Genomic DNA, 12,500 nt, shown 5'->3' with positions numbered 1-12,500 from the left:
TCATGCTCTCTCTCTACCTCCTCTCTCTCTCTCCTCTCCTCCCCGCTCTCTCTCTACCTCCCTCCTCCCCCGCTCTCTCTCTGCCTCCCCCGCTCTCTCTCTGCCTCCTCGCTCTCTCTCTCTCCTCCCTCTCTCTGTCTCTCTCTCTGCCTCCCTCGCTCTCTCTCTGTCTCCTCTCTCTCTCTCTCTGCCTCCCTCTCTCTCTCTCTCTCCCTCTGCTCTCTCTCTCTCTGCCTCCTCTCCTCCTCGCTCTCTCTCCCCTCTCTGCTCTCTCTCTCTCTCTCTCTCTCTCCTCCCTCCCTCGCTCTCTCTCTGTCCTCCCTCTCTTCTCTCTCTCCTCCTCCCTCTCTCTCTCTCTCTCTCTCTCACCTTCCTCGCTCTCTCTCTCTCCCTCGCTCTCTCTCTCTCCCTCGCTCTCTCTCTGCCTCTCCTCTGCTCTCTCTCTGCCTCCCTCGCTCTCTCTCTCTACCTCCCTCGCTCTCTCTCTGCCTCCCTCGCTCTCTCTCTGCCTCCCTCGCTCTCTCTCTCCCTCTCTCTCTCTCCCCGCTCTCTCTGCCTCCTCGCTCTCTCTCTGCCTCCCTCGCTCTCTCTCTGCCTCCCTCGCTCTCTCTCTGCCTCCCTCGCTCTCTCTCTCCCCCTCGCTCTCTCTCTCTCCCTCGCTCTCTCTCTGCCCCCTCGCTCTCTCTCTACCTCCCTCTCTCTCTCTCTACCTCCCTCGCTCTCTCTCTGCCTCCTCTCTCTCTCTGCCTCCCTCGCTCTCTCTGCCTCCCCTCGCTCTCTCTCTGCCTCCCTCGCTCTCTCTCTGCCTCCCTCTGCTCTCTCTCCACACCTCCCTCGCTCTCTCTCCACACCTCCTCGCTCTCTCTCCTCCCCTCCCTCTGCTCTCTCTCTCTCTCCTCCCTGGCTCTCTCTCCACACTCCCTCTCTCTCTCTCCACCCTCCTCTGGCTCTCTCTCTCCACCTCCCTGGCTCTCTCTCCTGCCTCCCTGGCTCTCTCTCCATACCTCCCTGGCTCTCTCTCCACACCTCCCTGGCTCTCTCTCTCCCCTCCCCTCTCTCTCTCTCCACCCTCCCTCCTCTCTCTCTCTCTCCACACCTCCCTCGCTCTCTCTCATTACCTCCCTCGCTCTCTCTCCCTCCACCTCCCCTCCTCCCCCAGTAGTCAGATGATCACCTTTAATCTCTCCTCCCCAGGTCCTCCCCTCCTCCCCCAGTAGTCAGATGATCACCTTTAATCTCTCCTCCCCAGGTCCTCCCCTCCTCCCCCAGTAGTCAGATGATCACGTTTAATCTCTCCTCCCCAGGTCCTCCCCTCCTCCCCCAGTAGTCAGATGATCACGTTTAGTTTCTCTAACGGGGGCGTGGCCACCATGAGGACCAGCGGAACGGAACCCAAGATCAAGTACTACACTGAGCTGTGTGCTGCCCCCGGCAACAGGTATAAACACACTATATACTACACTGAGCTGTGTGCTGCCCCCGGCAACAGGTATAAACACACTATATACTACACTGAGCTGTGTGCTGCCCCCGGCAACAGGTATAAACACACTATATACTACACTGAGCTGTGTGCTGCCCCCGGCAACAGGTATAAACACACTATATACTACACTGAGCTGTGTGCTGCCCCCGGCAACAGGTATAAACACACTATATACTACACTGAGCTGTGTGCTGCCCCGGCAACAGGTATAAACACACTATACACTACACTGAGCTGTGTGCTGCCCCGGCAACAGGTATAAACACACTATACACTACACTGAGCTGTGTGCTGCCCCGGCAACAGGTATAAACACACTATATACTACACTGAGCTGTGTGCTGCCCCCGGCAACAGGTATAAACACACTATATACTACACTGAGCTGTGTGCTGCCCCGGCAACAGGTATAAACACACTATATACTACACTGAGCTGTGTGCTGCCCCCGGCAACAGGTATAAACACACTATATACTACACTGAGCTGTGTGCTGCCCCCGGCAACAGGTATAAACACACTATATACTACACTGAGCTGTGTGCTGCCCCCGGCAACAGGTATAAACACACTATATACTACACTGAGCTGTGCTGCCCCCGGCAACAGGTATAAACACACTATATACTACACTGAGCTGTGTGCTGCCCCCGGCAACAGGTATAAACACACTATATACTACACTGAGCTGTGTGCTGCCCCCGGCAACAGGTATAAACACACTATATACTACACTGAGCTGTGTGCTGCCCCCGTGCAACAGGTATAAACACACTATATACTACACTGAGCTGTGTGCTGCCCCTCCCAACAGGTATAAACACACTATATACTACACTGAGCTGTGTGCTGCCCCCTCCCCAACAGGTATAAAACACACTATATACTACACTGAGCTGTGTGCTGCCCCCCCAACAGGTATAAACACACTATATACTACACTGAGCTGTGTGCTGCCCCCCTCCAACAGGTATAAACACACTATATACTACACTGAGCTGTGTGCTGCCCCCCAACAGGTATAAAACACACTATATACTACACTGAGCTGTGTGCTGCCCCCGGCAACAGGTATAAACACACTATATACTACACTGAGCTGTGTGCTGCCCCCTATAAACACACTATATACTACACTGAGCTGTGTGCTGCCCCCGGCAACAGGTATAAACACACTATATACTACACTGAGCTGTGTGCTGCCCCCGGCAACAGGTATAAAACACACACACACAGCAGTGCTCTAGCAGATGTGAAACTTAACTCTTTCCACCTCTCTCCTCCTCCCTCCATCTCTCTCCTCCTCCCTCCATCTCTCTCCTCCTCCCTCCATCTCTCTCCTCCTCCCTCCATCTCTCTCCTCCTCCTCCATCTCTCTCCTCCTCCATCTCTCTCTCTCTCCTCCTGCATCTCTCTCTCTCTCCTCCTCCATCTCTCTCTCTCTACTCCTCCATCTCTCTCTCTCTACTCCTCCATCTCTCTCTCTCTACTCCTCCATCTCTCTCTCTCTCCTCCATCTCTCTCTCTCTCCTCCTCCATCTCTCTCTCTCTCCTCCATCTCTCTCTCCATCTCTCTCCTCTCCCTCCATCTCCTTCATCTCTCTCTCTCCTCCTCCATCTCTCTCTCTCTACTCCATCTCCATCTCTCTCTCTCTCTCCCTCCATCTCTCTCTCTCTCCTCCTCCATCTCTCTCTCTCTCCTCCTCCATCTCTCTCCTCCTCCATCTCTCTCTCTCTCCTCCATCTCTCTCTCCTCCTCCATCTCTCTCTCCTCCTCCTCCATCTCTCCATCTCTCTCCTCCTCCATCTCTCTCTCTCTCCTCCTCCATCTCTCTCTCTCTCCTCCTCCATCTCTCTCTCTCTCCTCCTCCATCTCTCTCTCTCTCTCCTCCTCCATCTCTCTCTCTCTCCTCCTCCATCTCTCTCTCTCTCCTCCTCCATCTCTCTCTCTCTCCTCCTCCATCTCTCTCTCCTCCTCCATCTCTCTCTCTCTCTCCTCCATCTCTCTCTCTCCTCCATCTTTCTCTCTCTCCTCCTCCATCTCTCTCTCTCCTCCTCCATCTCTCTCCATCTCTCTCTACTCCTCCATCTCTCTCTCTCTACTCCTCCATCTCTCTCTCTCTACTCCTCCATCTCTCTCTCTCTACTCCTCCATCTCTCTCTCTCTACTCCTCCATCTCTCTCTCTCTACTCCTCCATCTCTCTCTCTCTACTCCTCCATCTCTCTCTCTCTACTCCTCCATCTCTCTCCTCCTCCCTCCATCTCTCTCCTCCTCCTCCTCCCTCCATCTCTCTCCTCCTCCTCCTCCCTCCCTCCATCTCTCTCTGTGTGTCAGTGATGTTAAAGGTTTACAGAAGGAGTTAGATGACCTGGTTTATGCCATCGTAGAGGACTTCTTCCAGCCCCAGAAGAATAACCTGCTGTCCAAGCCTGAGTAACACACATCAGTGGCTTGTAACACAAAGACCCGCGCTGGTTTGACTTCCTGATCAAGATTCCCTTTCTTCCAGAACGCACACACATTCTAGAACTCACACACATTCTAGAACTCACACACATTCTAGAACTCACACACATTCTAGAAGTCTTTAATCGGTTGTATCTGGAGCTCTAAGTCTTATCTACTAGCTGGAGTGCTGTGTATTTGACCAAACACACAGGGTTACTAACTGTTCTTAAGGGTTTTAACTCCAACCCTGTTCGAGAAGGAGGAGGAGTAGTACTACCACTAGGCTCCCAAGTGATGCAGCGGTCTGTCACTGCATCACTACAGATCCTGGTTCGATTCCAGGCTGTATCACAACCGACCGTGATTGGGAGGTCCCATAGGACGGCGCACAATTGGCCCAGCGTCGTCCGGGTTTGGCCGGTGGTAGGCCGTCATTGTAAATAAGAATTTGTTCTTAACTGACTTGCCTAGTTAAATAAAGGTTACATTATTATTTTATTTTTTAATACTGATACCACTGCTCCTCCTCAATAACCAGCCTCCTCTGTAACCATTACTGCATCATGTTTCAAGAACAACAATAAAGATGTGAGTTTTAAAAGGAAAAACCTGTTCATTTGGTCATTTAATTTCCACCGATACTTTTTGACTACAAAGATTACGGGTGCGTTCCAGGCCGACTACCAATGGAGGCTGTGTTATAGTCCTGGCAGATTACGGGTGCGTTCCAGGCCGACTACCAATGGAGGCTGTGTTATAGTCCTGTCAGATTACGGGTGCGTTCCAGGCCGACTACTAATGGAGGCTGTGTTATAGGCCTGTCAGATTACGGGTGCGTTCCAGGCCGACTACCAATGGAGGCTGTGTTATAGTCCTGTCAGATTACGGGTGCGTTCCAGGCCGACTACCAATGGAGGCTGTGTTATAGTCCTGTCAGATTACGGGTGCGTTCCAGGCCGACTACCAATGGAGGCTGTGTTATAGTCCTGTCAGATTACGGGTGCGTTCCAGGCCGACTACCAATGGAGGCTGTGTTATAGTCCTGTCAGATTACGGGTGCGTTCCAGGCCGACTACCAATGGAGGCTGTGTTATAGTCCTGTCAGATTACGGGTGCGTTCCAGGCCGACTGCTAATGGAGGCTGTGTTATAGTCCTGTCAGATTACGGGTGCGTTCCAGGCCGACTACCAATGGAGGCTGTGTTATAGTCCTGTTTGCAGATTACGGGTGCGTTCCAGGCCAACTACTAATGGAGGCTGTGTTATAGTCCTGTCAGATTACGGGTGCGTTCCAGGCCAACTACCAATGGAGGCTGTGTTATAGTCCTGGCAGATTACGGGTGCGTTCCAGGCCGACTACCAATGGAGGCTGTGTTATAGTCCTGGCAGATTACGGGTGCGTTCCAGGCCGACTACCAATGGAGGCTGTGTTATAGTCCTGTCAGATTACGGGTGCGTTCCAGGCCGACTACCAATGGAGGCTGTGTTATAGTCCTGTCAGATTACGGGTGCGTTCCAGGCCGACTACCAATGGAGGCTGTGTTATAGTCCTGTCAGATTACGGGTGCGTTCCAGGCCGACTACTAATGGAGGCTGTGTTATAGTCCTGTCAGATTACGGGTGCGTTCCAGGCCGACTACTAATGGAGGCTGTGTGATTAATACTTTCTGATTTTCTGTTTGGATTACTTATTTAAAAAATGTTTTTTTTTTTTTACATTAAATGCCCTTTGTGTGTGTTGAATGCTGTAACACTGAATAAAACAACTAATAAAAGTCCCATGATGGTAGTGACTGTCCAGGACTGCTGATCACTTAATAACCATCATTTATTTACGTTAATAAAATACTAATAATTAATCAAATACTGTTGAAAGAGAGTCGGACCAAAATGCAGCGTGGAAAGTTAGATACATATTTAATGAAGAAGGAAAAACAAAACACACACACACACACAACACACACACACACACACACACACACACACACACACACACACACACACACACACACACACACACACACACACACACACACACACACACACACACACACACACACACACACACACACACACACACACACACACACACACACACACACACACACACACACACGGGCTACCTAAATATGGTTCCCAATCAGAGACAACGAGAATCACCTGACTCTGATTGAGAACCTCAGGCAGCCATAGACTTTGCTAGACAACCCTACTCAGCCACAATCCCAAAACCTACTAAAACCCCCAATACCACAACACAACACAAAATAACCCCATGTCACACCCTTGGCCTGACCAAATAAATATATAAACACAAAATACTAAGACCAGGGCGTGACAAATACTTCAGTTGTTGTGTATATTAGTGCCTTCAGAAAGTATTCCTCCTTTGGACTTTTTACACATGTTGTTGTTACAAAGGAGGAAATCAAATGGATTGAATTGTCATTTTTCTCGGTCAACAAAAATAACAAAAATATAAATATATAAAAATATTCTCTCAAAAGTGGTCGAAGAAAAAGAAAATCTGGACATTTATTACAAATGAATGAAAACTACACCACTAATATACCTTTTGATTATTAGATACGTAATTCACCCTCCCTCCTTCCTCCCGGAGTCAATACATGTTAGAAACACATTGGCAGGGATTACAGCTGGGAGTCTTCTTGGGTAAGTCTCTAAGAGTTGGGAGTCTTCCTGGGTAAGTCTCTAAGAGTTGGGAGTCTTCCTGGGTAAGTCTCTAAGAGTCATTACAGCTGGGAGTCTTCCTGGGTAAGTCTCTAAGAGTTGGGAGTCTTCCTGGGTAAGTCTCTAGGAGTCATTACAGCTGGGAGTCTTCCTGGGTAAGTCTCTAAGAGTTGGGAGTCTTCCTGGGTAAGTCTCTAGGAGTCATTACAGCTGGGAGTCTTCTTGGGTAAGTCTCTAAGTCATTACAGCTGGGAGTCTTCCTGGGTAAGTCTCTAAGAGCTGGGAGTCTTCTTGGGTAAGTCTCTAAGAGTCATTACAGCTGGGAGTCTTCTTGGGTAAGTCTCTAAGAGTCATTACAGCTGGGAGTCTTCCTGGGTAAGTCTCTAAGAGCTGGGAGTCTTCCTGGGTAAGTCTCTAAGAGCTGGGAGTCTTCCTGGGTAAGTCTCTAGGAGTCATTACAGCTGGGAGTCTTCCTGGGTAAGTCTCTAAGAGTCATTACAGCTGGGAGTCTTCTTGGGTAAGTCTCTAAGAGTCATTACAGCTGGGAGTCTTCTTGGGTAAGTCTCTAAGAGTCATTACAGCTGGGAGTCTTCTTGGGTAAGTCTCTAAGAGTTGGGAGTCTTCCTGGGTAAGTCTCTAAGAGCTGGGAGTCTTCCTGGGTAAGTCTCTAAGAGCTGGGAGTCTTCTTGGGTAAGTCTCTATGAGTCATTACAGCTGGGAGTCTTCCTGGGTAAGTCTCTAAGAGCTGGGAGTCTTCTTGGGTAAGTCTCTATGAGTCATTACAGCTGGGAGTCTTCTTGGGTAAGTCTCTATGAGTCATTACAGCTGGGAGTCATTACAGCTGGGAGTCTTCCTGGGTAAGTCTCTAAGAGTCATTACAGCTGGGAGTCTTCTTGGGTAAGTCTCTAAGAGTCATCTACAGCTGGGAGTCTTCTTCTGGGTAAGTCTCTAAGAGTCATTACAGTCTTCTTGGGTAGTCTCTAAGAGTCATTACAGCTGGGAGTCTTCTTGGGTAAGTCTCTATGAGTCATTACAGCTGGGAGTCTTCCTGGGTAAGTCTCTAAGAGCTGGGAGTCTTCTTGGGTAAGTCTCTAAGAGTCATTACAGCTGGGAGTCTTCTGTCTTCCTGGGTAAGTCTCTAAGAGCTGGGAGTCTTCTTGGGTAAGTCTCTATGAGTCAGCTGGGAGTCTTCCTGGGTAAGTCTCTAAGTCATTACAGCTGGGAGTCTTCCTGGGTAAGTCTCTATGAGTCATTACAGCTGGGAGTCTTCTTGGGTAGTCTTACAGCTGGGAGTCTTCCTGGGTAAGTCTCTAAGAGTCAAGTCTCTTACAGCTGGGAGTCTTCCTGGGTAAGTCTCAAAGAGCTGGGAGTCTTCTTGGGTAAGTCTCTATGAGTCATTACAGCTGGGAGTCTTCCTGGGTAAGTCTCTAAGAGCTGGGAGTCTTCTTGGGTAAGTCTCTATGAGTCATTACAGCTGGGAGTCTTCCTGGGTAAGTCTCTAAGAGTCATTACAGCTGGGAGTCTTCCTGGGTAAGTCTCTAAGAGTCATTACAGCTGGGAGTCTTCTTGGGTAAGTCTCTAAGAGTCATTACAGCTGGGAGTCTTCCTGGGTAAGTCTCTAAGAGTCATTACAGCTGGGAGTCTTCTTGGGTACGTCTCTAAGAGTCATTACAGCTGGGAGTCTTCCTGGGTAAGTCTCTAAGTCTCTAGAGTCATTACAGCTGGGAGTCTTCCTGGGTAAGTCTCTAAGAGCTGCTGAGTCTTCTTGGGTAAGTCTCTATGAGTCATTACAGCTGGGAGTCTTCCTGGGTAAGTCTCTAGTCTTCCTTGGGTAGTCATTACAGCTGGGAGTCTTCCTGGGTAAGTCTCTAGTCTTCCTGAGTCTCTAAGAGTCATTACAGTCTGGGAGTCTTCTGGGAGTCTTCCTGGGTAAGTCTCTAGAGTCATTACAGCTGGGAGTCTTCTGGGTAAGTCTCTAAGAGTCATTACAGCTGGGAGTCTTCTGGGTAAGTCTCTAAGAGTCATTACAGCTGGGAGTCTTCCTGGGTAAGTCTCTAAGAGCTGGGAGTCTTCTTGGGTAAGTCTCTAAGAGTCATTACAGCTGGGAGTCTTCTTGGGTAAGTCTCTGAGGGAGTCTTCCTGGGTAGTCATTACAGCTGGGAGTCTTCCTGGGTAAGTCTCTAAGAGTTGGGAGTCTTCCTGGGTAAGTCTCTAAGAGCTGGGAGTCTTCCTGGGTAAGTCTCTAAGAGTCATTACAGCTGGGAGTCTTCCTGGGTACATCTCTAGGAGTCATTACATCTGGGAGTCTTCCTGGGTAAGTCTCTAGGAGTCGTTACATCTGGGAGTCTTCTTGGGTAAGTCTCTAGGAGTCATTACAGCTGGGAGTCTTTCTGGGTGAGTCTCTAAGAGTCATTACGGCTGGGAGTCTTCTAGGGTAAGTCTCTAAGAGTCATTACAGCTGGGAGTCTTCCTGGGTAAGTCTCTAAGAGCTGGGAGTCTTCTTGGGTAAGTCTCTAAGAGCTGGGAGTCTTCTTGGGTAAGTCTCTAAGAGTCATTACAGCTGGGAGTCTTCTTGGGTAAGTCTCTGAGAGTCATTACAGCTGGGAGTCTTCCTGGGTAAGTCTCTAAGAGCTGGGAGTCTTCCTGTGTAAGTCTCACACAGGGAAACTGTATCGTTGCAGTTTGCAGTGAATGGCAAAACATACACAATCCATGTCTCAGTTATCTCAAAATCCTTCTTTAACCCGTCTCCTCCCCTTCATCTACACTGATTGAAGTGTTTTAACAGGTGACATCAATAAGGGATCATATCTTTCACCTGGATTCACCTGGTCAGTCTGCGTCATGGAGAGAGCAGGTGTTCCTAATGTTTTGTCCACCCAGTGTATTCTCAGGTAGAGATACCTCAGGAAGCAGCTGTTCTCTATTTCTCTCCATCAAGCGTTCTTCTGTCTCTTCTCTCCAATGTAATGTACAAGAAGTAAAATGGAATACACAAACCGGACATGAAGAATATTGGTCTGTTGGATTATGGTCTTTGATTTTAATTACTCCCTACTACACACTTTTCAGGCTTCTGACTACACTATGTAAACTACAATGATTTATCTGAGAAACTACAACTCCCTACTACATCACACAGTTCAGGCTGGATGTGATTTATCTCTAGAGAAACTAGAGAAACTACAACTCCCTACTACATCACACAGTTCAGGCTGGTTCTGATTTATCTCTAGAGAAACTACAACTCTCTACTACATCACACAGTTCAGGATGGATCTGATTTATCTCTTGAGAAACTGGGCAAAGTGCGCATTGAGGTCACAGAAAAAAAGAAAAACAGAAATGAATTAAAATAATTGAACAAATTCAGTCAATTAGATGTTTTTTAAAAACTACATGTAAATGAATCACTGAACCGACAACATTGCAGACGTTCAATTACACACTAGACACCTGGGGAGTGTTGGTCAGAGACCAGGTCATCTACTCCCCTAGACACCTGGGGAGTGTTGGTCAGAGACCAGGTCATCTACTCCCCTAGACACCTGGGGAGTGTTGGTCAGAGACCAGGTCATCTACTCCCCTAGACACCTGGGGAGTGTTGGTCAGAGACCAGGTCATCTACTCCCCTAGACACCTGGGGAGTGTTGGTCAGAGACCAGGTCATCTACTCCCCTAGACACCTGGGGAGTGTTGGTCAGAGACCAGGTCATCTACTCCCCTAGACACCTGGGGAGTGTTGGTCAGAGACCAGGTCATCTACTCCCCTAGACACCTGGGGAGTGTTGGTCAGAGACCAGGTCATCTATCTACTCACCTGGGGAGTGTTAGACACCTGGGGAGTGTTGGTCAGAGACCAGGTCATCTACTCCCCTAGACACCTGGGGAGTGTTGGTCAGAGACCAGGTCATCTACTCCCCTAGACACCTGGGGAGTGTTGGTCAGAGACCAGGTCATCTACTCCCCTAGACACCTGGGGAGTGTTGGTCAGAGACCAGGTCATCTACTCCCCTAGACACCTGGGGAGTGTTGGTCAGAGACCAGGTCATCTACTCCCTAGACACCTGGGGAGTGTTGGTCAGAGACCAGGTCATCTACTCCCCTAGACACCTGGGGAGTGTTGGTCAGAGACCAGGTCATCTACTCCCCTAGACACCTGGGGAGTGTTGGTCAGAGACCAGGTCATCTACTCCCCTAGACACCTGGGGGTGTTGGTCAGAGACCAGGTCATCTACTCCCCTAGACACCTGGGGGTGTTGGTCAGAGACCAGGTCATCTACTCCCCTAGACACCTGGGGGTGTTGGTCAGAGACCAGGTCATCTACTCCCCTAGACACCTGGGGGTGTTGGTCAGAGACCAGGTCATCTACTCCCCTAGACACCTGGGGGTGTGTGGTCAGAGACCAGGTCATCTACTCCCCTAGACACCTGGGGGTGTTGGTCAGAGACCAGGTCATCTACTCCCCTAGACACCTGGGGGTGTTGGTCAGAGACCAGGTCATCTACTCCCCTAGACACCTGGGGGTGTTGGTCAGAGACCAGGTCATCTACTCCCCTAGACACCTGGGGGTGTTGGTCAGAGACCAGGTCATCTACTCCCCTAGACACCTGGGGGTGTGTGGTCAGAGACCAGGTCATCTACTCCCTAGACACCTGGGGGTGTTGGTCAGAGACCAGGTCATCTACTCCCCTAGACACCTGGGGGTGTTGGTCAGAGACCAGGTCATCTACTCCCCTAGACACCTGGGGGTGTTGGTCAGAGACCAGGTCATCTACTCCCCTAGACACCTGGGGGTGTTGGTCAGAGACCAGGTCATCTACTCCCCTAGACACCTGGGGGTGTTGGTCAGAGACCAGGTCATCTACTCCCCTAGACACCTGGGGGTGTTGGTCAGAGACCAGGTCATCTACTCCCCTAGACACCTGGGGGTGTTGGTCAGAGACCAGGTCATCTACTCCCCTAGACACCTGGGGAGTGTTGGTCAGAGACCAGGTCATCTACTCCCCTAGACACCTGGGGGGTGTTGGTCAGAGACCAGGTCATCTACTCCCCTAGACACCTGGGGGGTGTTGGTCAGAGACCAGGTCATCTACTCCCCTAGACACCTGGGGAGTGTTGGTCAGAGACCAGGTCATCTACTCCCCTAGACACCTGGGGAGTGTTGGTCAGAGACCAGGTCATCTACTCCCCTAGACACCTGGGGGGTGTTGGTCAGAGACCAGGTCATCTACTCCCCTAGACACCTGGGGGGTGTTGGTCAGAGACCAGGTCATCTACTCCCCTAGACACCTGGGGAGTGTTGGTCAGAGACCAGGTCATCTACTCCCCTAGACACCTGGGGAGTGTTGGTCAGAGACCAGGTCATCTACTCCCCTAGACACCTGGGGGTGTTGGTCAGAGACCAGGTAATCTACTCCCCTAGACACCTGGGGAGTGTTGGTCAGAGACCAGGTCATCTACTCCCCTAGACACCTGGGGGTGTTGGTCAGAGACCAGGTCATCTACTCCCCTAGACACCTGGGGAGTGTGTCAGGTCAGAGACCAGGTCATCTACTCCCTAGACACCTGGGGGTGTTGGTCAGAGACCAGGTCATCTACTCCCCTAGACACCTGGGGGTGTTGGTCAGAGACCAGGTCATCTACTCCCCTAGACACCTGGGGGTGTTGGTCAGAGACCAGGTCATCTACTCCCCTAGACACCTGGGGGTGTTGGTCAGAGACCAGGTCATCTACTCCCCTAGACACCTGGGGGTGTTGGTCAGAGACCAGGTCATCTACTCCCCTAGACACCTGGGGGTGTTGGTCAGGTCATCTACTCCCCTAGACCAGGTCATCTACTCCCTAGACACCTGGGGGTGTTGGTCAGAGAC

The 12,500-nt window shown here is 50.4% G+C and overlaps 1 protein-coding gene across 1 annotated transcript in view; it reads left to right on the top strand.

Moving 5' to 3' along the window:
• Positions 1 to 4,544, top strand: part of pgm2 (phosphoglucomutase 2) — a 23,038-nt gene extending 18,494 nt beyond the window's left edge. Inside the window, 2 exon segments of the mRNA XM_042318255.1 lie at positions 1,305 to 1,438; positions 3,823 to 4,544. Coding sequence (XP_042174189.1) covers positions 1,305 to 1,438; positions 3,823 to 3,925 — 237 coding nt within the window. The 3' untranslated portion in view covers positions 3,926 to 4,544.
• Positions 4,545 to 12,500: the final 7,956 nt, after the last annotated feature.

The sequence above is a fragment of the Oncorhynchus tshawytscha genome, unplaced genomic scaffold (genome assembly GCF_018296145.1).
Source record: "Oncorhynchus tshawytscha isolate Ot180627B unplaced genomic scaffold, Otsh_v2.0 Un_scaffold_1746_pilon_pilon, whole genome shotgun sequence".
NCBI lineage: Eukaryota > Metazoa > Chordata > Actinopteri > Salmoniformes > Salmonidae > Oncorhynchus > Oncorhynchus tshawytscha.
The sequence above is the reverse complement of the archived record's forward strand: the minus strand, read 5'-3'. Positions and strand labels throughout refer to the sequence as shown.